At 31.6% G+C, this 22,366-nt stretch overlaps 2 protein-coding genes across 3 annotated transcripts in view; one reads left to right on the top strand and one right to left on the bottom strand.

Annotated features, from left to right (window-relative positions):
• LOC115874218 (innexin shaking-B) overlaps positions 1-22,366 on the bottom strand; it is a 171,653-nt gene that overhangs the window by 8,943 nt on the left and 140,344 nt on the right. The gene's annotated exons all lie outside the window — the stretch shown is intronic.
• Positions 282-12,697, top strand: LOC115874219 (glutathione S-transferase-like). Its single transcript, XM_030889312.1, has 4 exons — positions 282-514; positions 4,608-4,775; positions 7,618-7,761; positions 12,212-12,697. Exons 1-3 carry the CDS (start codon positions 379-381, stop codon positions 7,740-7,742), a joined length of 429 nt encoding a protein of 142 aa, XP_030745172.1. The 5' UTR covers positions 282-378; the 3' UTR covers positions 7,743-7,761; positions 12,212-12,697.

Raw genomic sequence — 22,366 nt, 5'->3', positions numbered from 1 at the left:
ATGAAAATTACATACTAGTTTGATATCCGCCAAATATTGGGACACTCTTTATATGTATGTTTATATTAAATAAACTTATTGATAGCTCTTTATCTTACATAATACAAGTACCTGTTGATGTTTTGAAACGGAACAACGAATAATCCTTTAATATCTGATTATTTATCAATAAAAATGAGTTTGTTGTTCGAATCATCTGGACTTGAATAAATACGACTCACCGCGATAACATATGCAATATAACGATGACGCTTCAAATTTTTTTCGTTATAAATACAAATTAATGCTCCTCCAACAGCTGATTCAGTAAGCGTCCTTCGTATTAGCACAATAATAATTGTACTTTATTTAATTTAAAGTGTTTTTTAACAGAATAAAATGGCTTCGACTTATAAACTCTACTATTTTGATGCAGCAGGTCGAGGTGCAATCATTAGACATTTATTTGCATATGGAAATCAAAGTTTCGAAGATATCAGAATACCAAAGGATCAATGGCCTGAATATAAAAACAGTAAGTGAGCCATTTAATATATCAAAATCTCGTGTCACAGTTTTAGTTACCGTACTCCTCCGAAACGCCTTAACCGATTTTAATGAAATTGCATGTGCATATAAACGAATGCTGTTTTTTATTGACAACGTGCTTAAATGAAAAATTATCAGGTTAATTTCGATGCACGAGTGTAATTCGGTAGAATATTTCCCGAATAAAAAATATGAGAATACATAGATTTTTTAAAAACATTTATTTGAACATATTAAAAAAATCTATTTAAAAATGAAGCAATAAAATGAAACAAAACTTATGATATTAGAAATTAAAAATTACATGAAGAATTGCAGTGAAAAACACAGTTATAAAAATTATTATGTTTAGATTCCGTTGCGGTACTTGAAGATGCTGAATTTGAATTGAAATTATTAAAACAACCTATAGTAGGTACAAAAACATCAGTATTATTATTATAGAACTTGTAGCAATTTCATTGTCTCTCATTTTTTCTACCAAATTTGCATGATGTTCATCATCGAGTTGAAGGTAAGGTTTAATTGACTTCGGGTTTGCGTGCCTAGCTATTTTGACCATTGTCTTCTCCTCAACCCCCTTCTTTGCTAGTATCGACACAGCTGTTGCACGTAGCGAATGATTTGTAATTTTTACTTTCTCCGTAGCCAAACCTGATTTTTTCGCTTCGATAGACACCCATTGAGCAATCGTATTTTTAACTGACAGGAAGCTTCTTGAACCATTTACCCATTTTCCAGGAAGAATTTACAGTTAAAAACAATCTTGGAACATTAATTAATTTTCTTTTTTCCATAAATTGTTTGAATAGCCTTACTGGACATATATCCGGTTGACCTCTATTTATGACCAGCCATTTGGACGGAACACAAGGTTTTTATATCCTTCTTGAGTGGTTTTATCGAATATCGGGTTGTATTCAATGCGACCGGTGGGTTGTCGTATATTCTCAATATCGTCTTTAAAATAGGAAACAAAACATTTTTCTCCCTCTCCTCCTCGCCATGCCCATTCGTAGGATAATACAATTTTTTTTTGCAAACCATCGGAACATTCTTCATTGCAATTTCGTACCATCAATTTGAATTCTTCGTATTTGAGTGCCTTAGAGCTTTCTTTTCTTTTTAGAGGGTCCATCTGCAATTCCTTCCTTTTGGCACTTTTTGCCTCCCGGGATATTTTCAAATTCGGTGTCAGTAAAAGGATTAAATTTAATATTTTATTCTTTTTGGTATTTTTCCATTAATAGCATGGCTGTTACATTCCAAATAGTTTTTACCGTAAAATCCTTATAGTCTTGGCCGTTTTTCCTTTTCATATTAAATGGTCGGTGGTTATTCGGTCAAAATATTGGCCAGTGCCGAGATTGAGCTGTTCGCATCCAAAATGTAGTTTCTATCTTTTATAAAGTCCATAAACTGTTTTCATATATACTGGTGATTAATTATAGTGTTTTCGGCTTACTTTGAGCAACTTTTACTTCAGTTGCACTTAAAGAATCGTTTCCAAATCTAGACATTTTTAGAATACCTATTAAAATAATTTACGTCTCAGTAGGTACCTAACAAATGTGGTGTCATTGTCACTTAGACATTCTGCGGGAAATTTTCGCCGGGTAATTTTCGATTTTAGCGGGCAATTTTCGCCGAAAATTACCCGCTTCGTATGGGATTTTTTTTACATGAGTCAAAAATTCTCTAAAACGGCATGGAAATTTGGAAAATTATAAACGGAGTTAACCATTTTAAAACAAGCAAACATTATTATGAAGATCGCTTTTTTCTTAAAATATCAATAAAAAAGTGTTTCCTCTCGTAAAGACAATCCGGGGACATACCGTAGATAATATCAACTCTAAAGGCGGATGCTAATGACTCATGTACAGGGTGGGTCAAATTCGACGCTTTTAAATGGAAACATCCTTTTCTATAGGGGATAGACCAAAACTAATATCGATGTCTGGAGCTCAATTTTCATCAAAAACATGATGGTGAAAACCGCACATCAATATCTGTTACCGTTTCGGAGTTACGGGGTGTTTTTCAGATGTGTGCATTTTTAACAAATCGCTGTAACTTTTTTGCTATGGAAAATTTTGTTTTTCTATGAAAACATTTTCAAAGCACCTTTTTAGGTAGAATTTAATGGTTTAAGTATAATTTTTTTAAAATTAATAATTTAAGAGTTATCAACAGAAAAATTGATTTTTTATTTGGGACACCCTCTATATTTTTAATTAGCTGAAAAGAATTTAAAATTACCTTTCCAAAAATATAGCACACTTGATATTTTGTTATAATCCCCCTCGAAATACAGAATTTTTAATAGTTCGCCACTTTTAACTAGTAGGCTTTGGACCCCTTATTGATGATATGCCCTTAATGGAACTCGAAAACATATTTTTCCTGCAAGACGACGCACCGCCTCTCCAATTTCAAGAATAATTGAATAGGTAGCTAACAAAGATCCCAGCCGTTGGCCGTCCGGGCCGCCTGACTTAGTGCCCATGGATCTAATCCTAATATATTTGCGGAAGAATAAAGGTTCCTTATTCTTCCGTATAATCTAGACAAGAATTAGAAATATATACTTAGCAGTTATGAGAGGGTATCTTTCACTTCCACAGAGTTAATGAATTCCGCGAGAAATGTTCAAAAAATGCTCCGTCTGTCCATACCATAAGACGGTCGATATGTCGAACACCTGTAGCAAAATCTCATGTCTTGGTTTGCTATTTATTTTTGTTGTTATTAGATATAGTTTAAATGTGTTGATGTAGGTTAAATATATTTTAAATTGTTATAAAATTCTGCATCTCTCATAGCAAATATTATTTTCGTTTTAATTGATGCTCATAGCTAGAATTTTTTTGCATTACAGCCGGCGCCGGTGCCGTTCAAAGCCTACTTATTTAAAGCGGGCGAATTTTTATATACTCTATATCTCGAAGAGGAATCGAGCAAAATATCTAATATGTTATATTTTTGGAAAGGTAATTTTAAATTCGTTTCAATAAATTAAAAAAATACAGGGTGTCCCATATAAAAAATCAAATTTTCTGTTGATAATTCTTAAATTGTTAATATTAAAAATATTATACTTAAACCATTAAATTCTACGTAAAAAAGTGCTTTAGAAATGTTTTCATAAAAATACAAAATTTTCCAATGCAAAAAAGTTACAGCGATTTGTTAAAAATGCATATTTTTGAAAAACACTCCGTAACTCCGAAACGGTAACAGATATCGATATGCTGTTTTCACCATCATGTTTTTGACAAAAATTGAGCTCCAGGCACCGATATTAGTTTTTGTCTATCTCCTATAGAAAAGGGTGATTCCATTTAAAAGCGTCGAATTTGACCCACCCTGTACTCATGTACTACTCATGTAACAAGCCTGGGGCTCACGACGCGGCGCGACGAGTGACGATTAATTGCACAACTAAATCGCTCACACAACTTGGCAAGTATCTGCTAATGTCAAATATTTGTCAAGTACACGAGTCGTCAGAGTCCACCTTTATAAGATGTTTAAAATGATTTATCAAATATTATGCAAGGTGTCCATAAAAACCTTACAAATATTATGTAACAGCTCCCAAATATAATGATGTATCGCACTTTTTTATGCACACTAATTACTAAAACCCATATATTAATATCAGTATTCTTCCTTCACTACATTGCCTCCAATGGAAATATATATTCCGAATTATTTTTTGAACAAGTGTACTACATTATTGCATGTAAGAGGTAATAAACGTAAAAATTTATTGAAAAAATGCAAAAAAAACTCTCAATCAGTTTGGAAATATAATAATATATACTTTTACAGCAGAAGAAGTTGTAAGTAGAGTCAGAAAAAAATAAAAATATAATAGAGAAAATTTTTTTCTCAAATATCTTCGGAATTTTTTAGATTTTGAAACACGACATTGTAGGTTTCAGCAAGGCACAACTTATATCGAATTTAGTCACCTTCGTTTATCTCTTATAGTTTACGATAACCCTGTATGATATGCGTTCTTATATGGGACACTGTATGTACGTTAAAATATTATGAATCATATTTTTTAGAAACGCCTTTTGGACAGCTGCCTGTGCTTGAAATTGATGGTCAACAAGTGGCACAGAGTCGCGCCATTGCCCGATATTTAGCGAAAAAATTCAATTTGGTTGGAAAAAATGATTTGGAAGCCTTAAAATGCGATGAATTGATCGATACAATAGAAGATTTTCTACAAAGTATGTTATTTTCTATATTTTGCCATAAATAATTTTCTCATAAATAATAAATAACAATAATTAATCAAAATATATAATCTGATATACATTTCGATAGTCTGATATTTTTTTATACTTATTCTTTTAATACTTATAGCAAAACCATTGAATATATAAATATCAATAAAAATAATTATTATTGAACCCTAAGTTAAAGATAATTGTGTTGGTCAAGCTTTTAATACTAGAATTGATTTAAGCAAATATATTTTGGGTTTCTGTTATCTCATACAGGGTGGCGCACCTCATTCGCCTCGGTTGATTATACGAAAACGGAAAGATGTAGAAACAAAATATTTTATGGGTATATGTGGGGAGGCAATGTGCACAATTTAAAATTATTTTGAAATATACAGGGTGTCTCAGAACTAAGATTGATACCAAAGTTATATTTTTTCTTATGGAACACCCGGTATTTTATTTCATTTTTGGATTCTTGGGCCCAAAAAAAGGCATTTATTATAAGGGTTAAATATATTTAAAATCATTGGTTTTGAGATATTTAAAGATATTTAAATATGCATGCTACAAGAGAATTGATTATGATCACCCTGTACATTACTTTTCAGAATTAATTTTTGTGCTGAGTTTAAAGGTAAAGAAATAAATTTTACTGAAGAATGTTATTGCTTTCTTAAATTTATACAGGGGGTACCAAAAAGTAGTGATCTATTTTACGGATTTATTTTACATAAAAACTTTGTTATTTCAAATGCAATCCCCTGTATTTTTTTAAATAAATCAAAGCAGATTCAAATGCTCTTTCAAACTATATTAGGGTTTCCTATACCTATCTATCTCAGATTTTGAATAAAAAGCGATTTTTCATTAAAATGGCAATCAAGATGGCTGGTATCGCCATGGCAATTTTCTAGTGACAGTTACTAAGTATTTTCAAAATCGACATTAGTGTATGGACATTATTATTTAAACACTTTACTAAAATTTACCCACAATAGTTTAATAAGTAAGTATTCTTTATTTTATGAAGAATAATAAAGCCATATCTGCTGGTGGAAAGAATAGATATGTTACTAGTGATTTTGTTTTGTGAGGAAAATTATTTCTTGGCCTCTAGAGCTAATGCTCAAAGATATCCAAATAGGAATCTTCCTGATAAGCGTTCCTTTGAAAAACTACTTGTCCTATTTCCTATTTCGCAGAGTTGGTAGTGTAGTTTATAAAAAACCTATTAGGCAGAAACCTGTCGTTGGAAGTGAAGAAATTAAATTTGCCGTAATTGGCTCTTTTATACAAAATTCATATATCTACAAGTTATCGTAAAATAAAACAAAGAACTAAGTACTTCTTCGTTTTTCTTGATAGAATAATAAATACATATTAATAAATATTATTTATTGTAGGTCAATTAAATAAAATTAAACTGGTATAGATTTAAATAAACTCTATAAACTAATGTTGATTTTGAAAACAGTTACTAACTGTCACTAGAAAATTGCCATGGCGATACCAGCCATCTTGATTGCCATTTTATTTAAAAATCGCTTTTTATCAAAATCTGAGATAGATAGGTATAGGAAACCCTAATATAGTTTGAAAGAGCATTTTAATCTGCTTCGATTTATTTAAAAAATACAGGGTGTTGCATTTAAAATAACAAAGTTTTTATGTAAAATAAATATTTAAAATAGACCAGCAATTATTGATACCCCTGTATACATTAAACGAAGTAATCAAATTTTTCAGTAAAGTTTATTTCTTTGCCTTTAAACTCAGCACAATAATTAATTCTGAAAAAGTAATGTACAGGGCATTGATAATCAATTCTCTTGTAGCATGCATATTTAAATATCTTTAAATATCTCAAAAAACAATAATTTTAAACATATTTAACCCTTATAATAAATGTCTTTTTTTGGGCCCAAGAATCCAAAAATGAAATAAAGGTGTTCCATAAGAAAAAATATAACTTTGGTATGGATCCTACTTCTGAGACACCCTGTATATTTCAAAATAATTTTAAATTGTGAACATTTCCTCCCCACATATACCCATAAAATATTTTGTTTCTACATCTTTCCGTTTGCGTATAATCAACCGAGGCGAATGAGGTGCGCCACCCTGTATATTTATTTAGATTTTAGAGTTTTGTTAAATTAGTAAAAATAACTAAGATTTAGTTATTTTTACTAATATTTTTAAGTACGTACTTTCATTATTTTTGCTAAGTTTTGACACTCCTCAAAAAAAAAATTATTTAAAAAAATTATTTACCTATCATCAATAACGATATCAAAAACTTGTGATTTACAAATCTACTAAAGAACAATATTAGGTACTTCTCAACAACTAAAATACATGAAGACCGTCAAAGTTATTAACTCTTTTTTAAATATCAGTAATTAATGTTGATCGTTATTTAAAACACTATTATTTTTCTTAATTAATAATATAATATAGATATATTCAAAAAGATAAGAAAAATTCTTGTTTTTTGATTAATTTTAAATTTTAGATATGAAAAAAATATAAAGATTACTGATTTCACTACAATTTTGACTATGTTCTTTTAGATGTTTAACAATACAGTTAAAAATAACAGATATCTGTTATTTTAAGCTGTTATATTTAACAGCATCAGTTTCAACTGTTATTTAAAAATAACGGGTTCGACCATCCCTATATAGAGTGCCGGTCTAGGATAGAGCACCACAGATACTACCTTTTTAATGTAAAATATCAGAAAAATACAGTAGTGTCTTTTTTTGTATTTTTTTTTTCATAAAACTATATTTTACCATTTTTTTTCCAATGACATACATTTTTTTATTTATCATTTTAGAGGGTCTGAAGTATTTCCTGGAAAACGATCCTGCACAGAAAGAGATACACAGGAAAAAGTTCTTTGAAGAAGATATACCTTACTATTTGGAAAAATTTGAGGCAATCGTCTCTAAAATGGAGTGAGGATACACTGTCGGATCACGGTACAGTGTTTTTATTTTATTTTGTCCCGCTTTGTTGACCATAACTTCTTTGTTTCTTTTTTTTTCAAAGACCTACATAAGCACCAGCTTGTCTTTGATAGGATGGGAACATAGATCTTCCGGTTCTAGCTTTATTTTTTCGAATAGAAAGTGTCCCTTGTAATCCTGAGTCTCGCAGTGAGACATAATGCGCTCTGCTGTTTCAGGAACTTTAAAGTTTTGAGAGTCTAGAGGCAGCAAATACTTTCTTGATACAGGTTGAGCTTGTTGCCAGTTGGTTACCACTAGGTTGCCATTAGGTTGGCACTTGTGTGTACATATATCTTCTCAAGAAACCTGTAATGTGCCCTTTATTTCTGCTAAGCATTAGCTGCTAGCTTATTATTTCTGTTAGCTTTTGAACACAGCTCCTGTGTGATTTTAGAATTAGGGCCTTGGATAAAGTCATTGCTCTTCCTGTGCTCCTGTGTTTTCCGTGATCCAGGATTTTACTGCACTACGGATTTTACTGCTACTATTTGGTATTTTCAGTGCTGGTTTTGGCCCCAGGGAAGATTCTGATGATCCTTGTTTTGCTCGTGCATCGGATTTTTCGTTGTCTTGGATATTTTGTTGTTGTCCTGCACCCAGAGTTATTTAATTCTGTTCCTTTCTGCCAAAGTTCCAAGTTCATCCAGGCCTACCCAAATGAGATTCGATGAAAAGGTTGGGCTAATAAGCATCTTAAGTGGTGCTTGATTGTCTGAGCATACCGGGTGCATGCGTCTCAAAAGTAGCCCACCCCTATAACTTTTTTATTTTTTCAGATAAACAGACGAGATTTGGTATGTTAGTATATGACCTAAATTAGGATTGATTGACGCATTCAATTGTTTTTGGTCACTTCCTGTTGCACCGGAAATGACTAAAATGATGATTTGTGAATGGCATCCTCGGTATTTTTTTTTACTTTATTCGATAGAAAATGACATTCTGAATAGAATGACATATCATACGTCAACTTTTTACTTTCTCACTTAATAAAAAATCGTATTTTAAATTTCAATTTAGAGTGCCATGGCTATGTTAAAAATACTAATTTTTAATCAGGGAGCCTTGGAAATATAGATTGACCGTCTAATGGTTTTAGTGTTTTGTCCTGGCCGGTTAAAAGATGCCCAAATCGTATTTTTAATCATATCTCAATTTTTTCAAATGGAACGAGTGTGGCTCATTAGCATATTTGGAGAAAGTATTTTTTTACGAATAATTTAATGTCATTTTCTACCGGGTAAAGTAATAAAAATACCGAGGATAATATTTAAAAATCAAAAGTTGTAGTCATTTCCGGTGAAACAGGAAGTGACCGAAAACAATTGAATAATTAATTATTGATAGATTGATAATTAAACTATCAATTATTGCTAGTTTAGTTTAAATTTGATATAAATGTTTAAAAATGGCATATGTAAAACAAAATGGTTAACTACCTAACCTAATCTTGAAACCAATAAAGTATAATATATTTCTGAGATCAGAAAAAATATTACAGTTGAGGGTTGGAACCTTTGGTGTTAAACAGCAAAATAAAAACACTAAATCACCACAATACACCAAAACACCTTTTCTTTTTACACTGGACGCGCGTTTCGCTAACCATGTTAGCATCATCAGCAGATGATTATAAACTAAAGTACAATCTACAAGTTGAGCGTTTATATACTCGCCCAGTGGACACCGAGTGGGCGTGGCAAAAACTAGCCAACCGAGTCAGAGCCAAATGAGTGTAACAGTTAGATTTCCGCCACTAGAGTAGTAGGAACAAAGAACTTGAAGGAATTGGACCGTTGTCTCTGTTCATACTATCTTTACATTTATTAATTCTGATGCTTTCATATGCATCTAATTGCCTGTAATTTGAGACTTGTTTAATTAATTTTAAATTATTAAGATCTATACAATGTTCTTTATCAACAATATGTTCGGCAACGCTAACCAATATAACCATTTATACAACCATACATTTAGAACAATACATATTAACAACAATTCACCGGGAAAACAACAAGCACATTTTCGGATGCCGCGTAGAAAGCACTTGAGGCAACGAAAAACACGCCTATGGCGATTCTTCATTGTAGACTACTCAATATATTAGAGCGGGGAACAAAGTGTCGCTAAACCATATTCGTCGGTATCCATATACCGAGACATGTCGGCCTAGAGGGAAACGAACGTGCTGATTCCCTTACCAAAACTGGTGCAGGTTCAATACTAGAGCAGGTTCTCCATTCGTGGACCCAGAACAGACATTTAGCGTTCCAAAAAATCTCGTAAGCGACAGGCTCTGGAATGGGTTAGGGGTGCGATGTTTCGGAACTGGAATGACAGTCCAAACGTAGAACAGAAGAACTCTTAAAGGCTGGTAGGAATGGAGCGCTTACGCTCACTGCAGTATACACGGCCCACTGCCGGCTGAGATCACACCTATAGAGGATGGGACTGGTGGAAGACGCCAAATGCTGACTCTATATGGAGATGATGAAACAATGAAGCACGTTATGTGTACTTGTCCGGCTGGGAGCAGGACCAAGTTTGAGATGTTTGCAAAACCACGCTAGACCTAGGAGACATATCACCTTCGGACATAACAGCCTATGTTAAAATGTTTGGTCTTGAGGGTGAACATTAACACTCTTTTTCTATTAAAGAGCTTGTATAACCTGAGCCACTATAGGCCATCGCGGCCGCAGTGGAGGGTCCCTGCAACCCACACTTAGTGAATACGAATACGAATACATTTTTAATATTGAGGGCATCCCATTAAAAAAATATATCCGTAACCGTTTCTTTTGACGGTCGGGGATGATATTTTGTTATTTAATATACATATATTAATACGCCATAAAACTTATTTAAAAACAGTAAAATTTGATTAGTTTTATAATGAATATTTTATCTCATAAAACAAAAGTTGTGTTTTAAAAAATATTATATATTATTTAGTATATATTATGAAATAAACCAGGATTGACTGACGTATTCAATTTTTTCGGTTACTTCCTGTTTCACCGGAAATTACTAAAACTTTTGATTTTTAAATGACAACCTTAATATTTTTTACTTTATTTGATAGAAATTGACTGTCTGAATAGTAGTCATATCGATTATATTAATAGTAGAATCATATGTCATCTTGTGACATTTTCGCTTATGGTTTGGTATTGTAACTTTTAATAATTTAAATTTGATATTGTAATATACCGTTTATAACGATAATTTGACTCGAAATACCTAGTATGTGGTACCCAATTATTCGTAAAATATACTTTTTCCAAATATGCTAATGAGCCACCCTCGTTCCATTCAGAAAAATTGAGATAAGATTAAAAATACAATTTAGGCGGCAATATCGTAACCGGCCAGGACAAGACACGAAAAACATTAGACGATCAAATCTATTTTTCCAAGGCCATTGCACTCTGGATTGAAATTTAAAATACGATTTTTAAGCAAAAAGGTCAAAAGTTAACATATGATATGTCACTCTATTCAGAGCGTCATTTTTTATCGAACATAGTAAAATAAAAATTGGTCAATTGCCAGGCGGACTCACGCACGAAGGGTTACGTACCATTCATTATCTATACAGATTTAGCTGAAATTTTGAATGCGCGTATAAGTAATTTAAAAAAAATAAACACATTACTAAAAATTGTATTAATCAAATATAAATATGTAAAAAGTAAAAATAAATATGTAAAAATATGTAAAAATTAAAAATAAAACATTGAAAAAAAGTCGCCTTGACTAGGATTCGAACCTGGCTTACTACGGGTCCAACGTCATAGCAGCGTAAAGTCCTAACGCTTTAACCACGCGGCCACCGAGGACTTGAAAGATTCTATTTAAAATTCTTACTTAAAGGATAATGTTTAGTGAAAGTACTTTTTTATTTATAAACATTTATTTAATTCTGTTTTTAGTATTTGTTCTTATAGCGGCAACATAGATACATTACCTGTGAAAATTTCAACTGTCTAGCTATAACGGTTCATAAGATAGACCTTTGTGACAGACGAACGGACGGACAGCGAAGTCTTAGTAATAGGGTTCCCGTTTTTACCCTTTGGGCACGGAACCCTAAAAATACCGAGGGTGCCTTTTAAAAATGAAAAGTTGTAATACTAATTTACTAAAATTATAATTTTCGGTGAAACATTTTCGGTCACTTCCGAAAACAATTGAATACGTTAATCAATCCTAATTTATATCATATTATACTAACAAACCAAATCTCTTTTTTTTATCTGAATAAAAAAAGAGTTATAGGGAAGAGCCGCTTTTGAGAAACACATGGTATAATGGATAGTTTTGTTGTATTGTGTGTAATTTCTGTTACTATAACTATTAATACAGAGATGATTCCATCCTAAATAACTTTTTTTAATATTCTCTATGTTATTTTCTAGCTAACTTGGTCAGATTTTCAATTTGCCGGAACGTTAGCAGAGTTAGAGAAACATCATGCCGGTCTGTTGAAGCCCTATCCAGCTTTAAGCGGCCTTATTGACAAGGTTTCTAATTTGCCAAGTATAAAAGCATGGAGGGAGAAATCAGAACAGAAGAAGTAGATTTTATAAGACCTATTTTGTCTTTTATACTATACCGTATAAGTATTAAGTTTGTAAAATTATAAGTTATAATATAATGTAGTAATATATGTAGATAATGCCTATAGCTTTGAGGCGAAAAACACAGAAGCCTTTTCAAAAAAAAATCACTGGAACATATCACTGGAACATTTTTCTAAAAAAGAAACATGTGCCTCTTATCAAAATTGTGTAGGCCATTTAATGCCGATTAAAAGATGTATCTGGATATTTCGTTCAATTCGATCTCCTCGATGAGAAAAAACAATTTTATTTATCGGAATTAATAAAATTATAATAAGAATAAAATTAATAAAGTATTTAAATAATGTGATTTATTACTGAATTTTATTTAATTTTATAAAACTGATGTAGTGTTACTTACAGAAAATTTCCCTAAAAAAATAATGGTATAATTATAAACGGCTTATTTTTTAAAAGTTCTAATATCATCAGTGGCGGACTAAGCCTGTCGGGGGCCCGGGGCGGCAAAGCTAAATGTGGCCCCCGGTCTCTTCAGATAATGATATACTTCTAATGCACATTTTGTAAATATGGAATGACGTATGTATAATGGTTGACAAAATTCAAGTATTTATATAGGGTGTCCCAGGCTGAGCGTGCATTAGAAGTTTCTAGATAACTACAATATCTAGATCGGAGATTTTTTGCACATCATTGTTTCACAACGAGATCTATCGATTAAAAACATTTTCAATATGGTGGCACTTTCGGAAGTACCGGAAGTTGACAGCAACTTTCTTATTTTAAACGGGTGTCCTCATTTTTTACATACTTAAATTCTCTGTAAAATTTGATGAATTTGATGAAATGTTAAACACTCTATACCTAACGTTAACTGTTTTTGAGGAAAAAAAAAATATTTATAATTTTTGGACAAATAAAATTTGTCAAAAATATGTGTATAGCCTAAATGTCAAATTTAGTGATTATCACAGCCACTGTACCATAAAGAGAAGACATGTGGCTATCTATTTCAAAAATCCTGAATAAAGCATTGTGGCCGAATATCATATAATAATGGCCGCAGCTGTCATGGAATTGAGCGACTAAAAAATTATCATAAATCATTTTTTTCAAATAGAAATCCACTTTTTTATTTCACTAGTGAAAAGGCCTTTCAATTAGTTACTTTTTGAACTATACATATGTTCCTATACCGAAAAAAATAAAAATTGTTCTTAAGTTATTTAAGATTTAGTTAAAAGCGTATATAGATAAAGCGCATATTTTTCTTGATTTTAACCAGTAGCCCTATGACTTTAAACGTCAACTGATATAAAACAATAGTTTTGGCCATGTCATATTGTGAAACTTTGTTTGATAATCATTTTGAAGCCAACTTTACGCTGTTTTTTTTTCGATTATACGGTATATTATTAATAATATCAACTATTAGATATAACTAAAGATCTAAAATACGAAATAAATTTTTATAAATACACTATTTAAACTTTTAAGGCAGCAGTATTTATTTTTTTGGCAGGTAGTTTTTTTCGTCCAAAATTTTTAAATATTTTTTTTCCTCAAAAATGGTTAATGTTAGGTATAGAGTGTAACATCAATATCCATAGAATTTTACAGAGAATTTAAGTATGTAATAAAAATGGTGGCACCCATTTAAAATAAGAAAGTTGCTGTCAACTTCCGGTACTTCCGGAAGTGCCGTCATATTGAAAATATTTTTAATCGATAAATCTTGTTGTATAACAATGATAACTCAAAAACGATAACATCAACTCGAACATCAATTTTTTAAAGCTTATTATAATATTTTTAAATCGAAAAACGAATACAATTTCAAGTCCTCCAAGATTCGAGGGGCCCCTTCGCTGCCTTAGACTCGTGGCCCCCGTTATACTAAAGACGGCAGTACTCACCATGCATCGGTTAGAAAGCTAGAATACAAATTATGCTGTGCATTGGTTGTATTTTAAAATGTTTATTCAGTAAAAATAAATAATGAAACCATTGAAATATAACTTAAAAGCTAAAATAAATAAATTCAAGTTTATATTCATAATTATTGTAATCTTTAAATTTATGAAAAATAATAATTACTCGATATTTTAAACAAAGAAAATTGACCCTTGATTTAATTTCCTAAATAGAAAATGCCATTGAGAATTACTGGGGCCTGATAATTGATAATTAAGAAAATATCTGCTTCTATTTATACTGTTTATAGTTTGCGTATACGTATGGTTTGCATACTCCACCTACAAATTGCTTCATAACTACTGAACATATATTGGTCTTATTTGCCAGTTGAATAAAAAATTACTTATTGAGATTTGGAGACCCCCTAAAAGACGGGGCCCGGGGCGGACCGCCCCTCCCCCCCCCCTTAGTCCACCACTGAATATCATGTATATATATTAAAACTATGCATTTCCGCATCCATATTTATACGAACTTTTTTCATACATTTGGTGAGGAATTAATGAGTAATTATTTAACATTTGGGCAAGTTAATGGCATTAAAACATTTTAAAGGTTGCTATTAGAATTGGATTAAGGCAAATTATTACATTGCATTTATCTCCTCAAGTATATCGAACACTCGATCGAACACTACAAAATATCAAGAGACAACTTTTAATCAGCATGTTACGGTCTACACAATTTTGCTAATAAGAGAAAAAATATTTAATATATAAATAATATTTTTTTTTAGAAAAATATTCCAGTAATACCCATATGCTGTCCCTGGTGAATATGTCGACACTTTTTCAGCATTAAAATATGTCGCACTTATTGTAACTTTTACCCTCAAAATTTCATTCGAATCGCTAAAAGCACTTAGAAGAAAATTATAATAAATTGAAAAAAGATGAAGGCTTTAACCCCTTGTAGTTACAAAACAAAGCAGAATCGTACCTATGTTAATATGAAAAATAAATCTTATTTTTACGACAGAAATCTCCCCACGATCGATGGCAAATGTTTTTTAAAACACGCCGTATAAGAACATTCTGGTGACGTGGAGAACATAAGTTATAAATCAGCTAATTGTAGACAAAAATTCAAACTACTTAACTGTGATAAATATAGACATTGAACATATTAATATTTTTAATTCTATTTTTGTATCAATAAAAAATGTTAAACCCAACTTATGACTCGAATACATCACACAAAACATGAAAATACACATCCTACAGATTTAAATGCAATTTTCGTAGAAGAAAGGAAGTTCCATTCTTTTTAGTCATCTGTTCTGAAATTCATTTGTCAAAGCCAATTTTTTTGTTTTCTCATAATTAATTTTAGAAACGTTTAAGGCATGTGATTCAGTAAAGATAAAATTACGATTTAGATGTTATAAAAAATAGTGTTAAACTTTAAGGAGGTATATCGGGTTAATAAGCCCGATTTACCTCGACTAAATAAACCCGACTATATTTTAATAAAAATATAGTGATGTGCTGGACATTTTCACAGTGTTTTTTCTAGCACTCCCTGTGCCTCGATTTTTTATAGAACACTGTTCTGGATGGAAATGGGCCTTTTCAGAGTTCTTGTCAATTTTTATGTAAAATGAACTCCTGGATCCAAATATAACCTCCGTTTTCCCCCAACCTATTTTTACTGCATTTTAATAGTTTGGTGGAATTATAATAGTTTGGTGGCTTATGTTGGTATCTACATTATGGTGTTTTGGATGTGTATATATGTATCCGGTTTTTACGGCGTCCACCGTCGCACACTGGTCGAATTTGATCAAATCATGGCATAAATAGAAATATTTACTTTTAACAATTGGTCACAAAATTGTCAGTGCTGATACTCTACTATTCCAGCAGAGTAGTTACACATGATTTTAACTTGATAAATGATTGATTTATTGTTTCAGTTTAGGCCAAAGTTGATTAAAATGTTGGCAAGTTTTAAGTGTGCAGTTAAACAGATATATATTTGATGTGTTCAAATGTATTTAAAAAGCTTTATTTAAAAAAAATTAAAACTGCAGTTATGGAATGGGGCTACTGAGATATGAACTTTTTTAAAACCAATAAATGATAGTATAAGTCTGTATTTTAAAAATAATATGAACTAATTAGCTAGGTCATATTATGTTCTTAAAAAGGCCAAAAGAGCCAATAAAATGTTCAAGAAAGATAGTTGTAAATTTTAATCATCAGATAAACATTTTTCTAAACCTCCTTAATATTGCTTTATTAGCTTTGGACTAATACTATAGTGGTATATGGTAAATGTAAAAATTAGTGAATATTTACATATATTTAATATTTTTTTCTTTAGACAAATGGGTATTAATTTTTCCTGTTAAACGTAAAACTGTTAAAATTCAAAATATTAGGAACATCATTTTATAAATTTATTTTTCAGTATAACCATTTTGTGTAAAATGTAAATTGTTAAAACTAGAATTAGTAATATCATAAAAATTTAAATATCTAAAAAAGTAGGGATCGTGTCCCCATATTCCACCCTAGCATATGCTACTGTTTCTTCCCCAGTGAAATAATCTATAATTAAAATGTTGCCTATTTAGTTCATATAAACGGTATTCTGATTAGCCTAGGTTACCCTGTATAATACAATTTCTGGTAAATATGAAACTAAAACTAATTCCGTGTGTATATTTAGGTAAATTATGTTGATTTTTTAAATTTTTAATAAAGCAAAACGCGTAACTCTATTTATGCCATGATTTAATTCAAATCGGCCAGTGTGCGTCACCCTCCGGTCTCCATGCGCCATCTCCGTCTGTTGTCCCAATCTCCTGGTAGTAACTTCCTTTCCGACATGGGCCTGTCGATTCCTTGATTCCAGGAAAGTTTAGGTCGGCCTCGTCTACGTCTGTCTGTAGGTGTCCACTGCAACACTTGCTTTGGTATTCTGTCGTCAGCCATTCGTTGTACAGGGTGGGTCAAATTCGACGCTTTTAAATGGAAACACCCTTTTCTATAGAAGATAGAGAAAAACTAATATCGGTGTCTGCAGCTCAATTTTCATCAAAAAGATGATGGTGTAAACTGCATATCAATATCTGTTACCGTTTCGGAGTTACGGGGTGTTTTTCAAAAATTTGCATTTTTAACAAATCGCTGTAACTTTTTTACTATGGAAAATTTTGTATTTCTATGAAAACATTTCCAAAGCACCTTTTTACGTAGAATTTAATGGTTTAAGTATAATTTTTTTTAAAATTAATAATTTAAGAGTTATCAACAGAAAAATAGTTTTTATATTTGGGACACACTCTATATTTTTAATTAACTAAAAAGAATTTAAAATTACCTTTCCAAAAATATAGCACACTTGATATTTTGTTATAATCCCTTAGAAATACAGAAATTTTAAAAGTTCGCCACTTTTAACTAGTAGGCTTTTTGGACCCCTTACTGATGATATGCCCTTAATGGAACTCGAAAACATATTTTTCCAGCAAGACGACATACCGCCTCTGAACGCTAAAGTTATCAGAAAATTTTTGCAGCCAGTTTCAAGAATAATTGAATAGCTAACCAAGATCCCAGCCGTTGGCCGTCGAGGCCGCCTGACTTAGTGCCCATGGATCTAATCCTATGGATATATTTGCGGAAGAATAAAGGTTCCTTATTCTTCCGTATAATCTAGATAAGAATTAGAAATACTTATCAGTTATGAGAGGGTATCTTTCACCCCTACTGAGTTAATGAATTCCGCGAGAAACTGCCCCATCTGTCCATAACAGAAGACGGTCGATATGTCGAACACCTGTAGCAAAATCTCCTGTCTTGGTTTGCTATTTATTTTTATAGTTATTAGATATAGTTTAAATGTGTTGATGTTGGTTAAATATATTTTAAATTGTTATAAAATTTTTCATCTCTCATAGCAAATATTATTTTCGTTTTAACTGATTCTCACAGCTAGAATTTTTTTGCATTACAGCCGGTGCCGTTCAAAGCCTACTTAATTAAAGCGGGCGAATTTTTATATACTCGATATCTCGAAGGGGAACCGAGCAAAATATCAAGTGTGTTATATTTTTGGAAAGGTAATTTAAAATTATTTTCAATAAATTAAAAATATACAGGGTGTCCCATATAAAAAATCAAATTTTCTGTTAATAATTCTTAAATTATTAATTTTTAAAAAATTATACTTAAACCATTAAATTCTACGTAAAAAGGTACTTTGGAAATGTTTTCGTAAAAATACAAAATTTTCCATAGCAAAAAAGTTACAGCGATTTGTTAAAAATGCATATTTTTGAAAAACACCCCGTAACTCCGAATCGGTAACAGATATCGATATGCGGTTTTCACCATCACGTTTTTAACAAAAATTAAGCTCCAGACACCGATATTCTCCAGTGTCTGGAGCATTTCGCGCTGATCTTCGCCAGAAGTCCATTTCGGTCAACAACAACTTCTTTTTATGTCTTTCGCTTAACTGTCATACCTCCGAGCCATATAACATTACGCTTTTCAGAATCGCGTTATAGGTAAGTTTTTTTTCTGTGATCCGAGATAACCCTAGACTAAAGTTTAGAGCTCCTATCACCTTTCTACCTTTACCAATCCGTTCTTCGATTTCTTTTTCGCATCTCCCTTTGCTTGCGATTTTTACCCCTAAATACATATATTCTTCGCAGGCTTCAATTTTTATATTGTTATGTAATACCAGGTTTTCCAACTCGCCACAAACACACATGTATCTTGTCTTCTTCTTGTTTAACCCCAGTCCCCATTTTTTGTATTCTTCTATCAGTTTTCTAGCCATGTATTATAGGTCCTCTTTGCCTTGGGCCATTACTATCTGGTCATCGGTGAAATGCAGAGTATACAGAGAAAGGCTATCATTAATAGATATTCCCATCTGAGAACACTTTTTGCGCCAGTGCTTAAGAGCTTCTGACAGGTAGGTTTTAAATAAAGTTGGGGACAGACAATAACCCTGTTTTAAACCTTTTGATATTAGGAATAATTCAGATAAAGTTAGGCCTATATATTTTAGTTCTGGCAGAACAATTGGAATAAAGTTGCTTTACCGCTTTTATTAGTTTTATATTTTTTTTTCGAGAATTTCCCATAGTTTCTTTTGGGTTGGGTTGGTTTGTTGAAATTGGCACCGTATAATAAGCCTTACACAAACAGGAGATGAATTTGGCCATTATTCGTTGCCCCCTTTCTCTCTATGATCTAAGATATTGGAAAGATATTATCAATGCATAGAGCGGTCTGCCCTGAACCCGGTTGGTTCTTCAATCTTATGGGGGCTAAATTCATCTACTATTAGGGTTCTACGTATTGTTCCGGGGGTGACAGAAGAAAACGGGAACTATATTTGGATTCAGGGATTCAGGATTCATTTTACATAAGAAACAGCAGGAATAGCCTTGTGTAACCTAATGGCCCCAGTATAGGAAACCGTACCTTGCTGATCCCAAGGCGTGCAGTGGGAATGGTACCAGGGGATTTTTTTTGTTCTAGATCTTGATATATTGCTGCTCGAAGTCTAAGATAGTTTATAGTTTATTCTCTTAAGGTAATTTATAGTTTATAGTACTATCTATCTTTTTATCTTAAATTTATGATTAATAAAAAATATGACAGGAAAAATTGCTTTTGATTTTTTTTATGTCATTTTTTTTGTAATAAATTAGGTAGTGGTTAAGCAATAATATTCCTAAATGTTATTGGTAGAAATAAAAATGTTCAATCTTGGGGTTATGTGCTTTCATTAAATTACGGAATAGTAAAGTAAGCCACAGTTAACCTGGGCCAAGATGTCAAGAAAAAAAATATAGACTTTGAGTACTTTATTTTTTAAATGCCGATACCACTGGCTTCAAAAAAAATATAAAAATTAAAATCGCCGACGTACAATTGGGGTCTCTACACAAATTTAAAAAAAAAATTTCAACCAAAGTAAAAAGCGGCCAAAAAGTTTTGTTAATAATAAATAACGACCATCATCACCAAAAGGTATGCTTACTGTTGCCCCCCTCCCTGTTTCTAAATCCAGGAGGTTGGCTCTCTGAACAAATTTAAATAAAAATAGACTTTAATCTAATGGAAAAAGCAAAAAAATATTTTTTTTCTAATATTTTAGTGATAAAATTTTACTTTATGATCATAAGTATTATTAAACAAGTAAAACTACAAAGTAGCAATTAAGAAAGAACAATTAATAACTTTAACATACACTGAATTTAGTCTAAAAAGGAAGAAAACAATTAGGTACTAGCTATAAGTAAATAAATAAATTTTAAACATGGTTACTGTTGTAGGAAGCAACACTCCTAAGTAGATTTTTTTGACGAATTTGCCTGCCTGGCCAGGTGGAAATACCATTTGTTTAAAAAACGTGAACTTACTGATGATTTCCATTTAAAACTGGGCATAGATAATGGAGGTGGATTTTTAAAAATTTGTCTGTCTTTATATTGTTACGAAAATCCCGAAATAAAACAAGAAACACATAAAAGTACCGGAATAAACAAACTTATTATAATAGGATTGGCTCCCAAAATAATAGAAACCTACAAAAATATCTGAGCAATATTTGAGATTTTGCAACTCCATACTACTTGTGGAGTCAGTTCTTACACATTTGCCGCAGATCTAAAGTTGATAATGATTATATTGGGCCTTCAATCTTCATCATCATACCATCCATTTGCCTGGTGTGATGTTAACTCAAAAAATTTACAGTCAAGGGGAGAACTAAGATCCATAAAAGATATTTCCAAATGGAGTACATTATGGAACGAGGAGAGGTGGAAATTTAAAAGAAACAAAAAAGTACAGTAAGTGTACTGCTAAGCTTACTTTATTGACTTTTTTAATAGTTATTTTTTTTGCAAATTTTAATTAAAATTTTTAGAGAATTGTGTCAACATTCCTTTAATAACTGGTGATGACGATCTTCCAATTATCAACTATATATTTATTTAGATGGGAGTTGTACAAAAAATATACGATTCTCTAAAAAGGACTTTCCGGAAATTGCCGAAAGCTGGCTAAGAAGTTCTGGGATACAATTAGACCATTACAACAGATTTAATGGAAATAATGCCAGAAACTTGCTTAAAAAAGTTGACGTTCTTAAAGCACTAGATCCTGGTACTTACTTTGTAACAAAATTTTATTTTATTATTGTTATTTGGAGACTAAGCCCTTTGCTTATTTTTTTAGACAACAAATACATAGAGGTATTTTGTGCCTTCAATGATGTGGTAGCCAGCTGTTTTGGAAAATATATTGATACCAATTACGAAGCCTATATACTGAAATTTTCCGACAAAATAAGAGATACGAAAATCAGTTTTACTCCAAAAATTCACGCTGTTTTTCACCATATAGTGGATTTTGTTAGTATTTCACAGAAAGCATTGGGCTTTTACTCTGAGCAAGCCTCAGAGCAGGTGCATCATTCCTTTAAGTTGTTCTCAAAAAACTTTAATTCAAATCCGAGATCAAAAAACTATCAAAAAAATCTCCTTAGGAGTGTTGCTTCCTACAACAGTAACCATGTTTAAAATTTATTTATTTACTTATTGTACTCATTAGTACCTAATTGTTTTCTTCCTTTTTAGTCTAAATTCAGTGTGTGTTAAAGTTATTAATTGTACTTCCTTAATTGTTAGTTTGTAGTTTTACTTGTTTACTAATATTAATCCTATATTTATTAATAATTTTTTTTTGTTTTTTCCATTAGATTAAAGTCTATTTTTATTTAAATTTGTTCAGAGACCCAACCTCCTGGATTTAGAAACAGGGAGGGAGACAGCAGTAAGCATACCTTTTGGTGATTATGGTCGTTATTTATTATTAACAAAACTTTTTGCGCGCCTTTTAATTTGGTTGAAAAAGTTTTTTTTTTAAATTTGTGTAGAGACCCCAATTGTACGTACGGCGATTTTACTTTTTATATTTTTTTGAAGCCAGTGGTATCGGCATTTAAAAAATAAACTACTCAAAGTTTATATATT

This window comes from Sitophilus oryzae, unplaced genomic scaffold (genome assembly GCF_002938485.1).
Source record: "Sitophilus oryzae breed Bouriz unplaced genomic scaffold, Soryzae_2.0 scaffold_1244_pilon_pilon, whole genome shotgun sequence".
In the NCBI taxonomy this organism is placed as follows: domain Eukaryota; kingdom Metazoa; phylum Arthropoda; class Insecta; order Coleoptera; family Curculionidae; genus Sitophilus; species Sitophilus oryzae.
The sequence above is the reverse complement of the archived record's forward strand: the minus strand, read 5'-3'. Positions and strand labels throughout refer to the sequence as shown.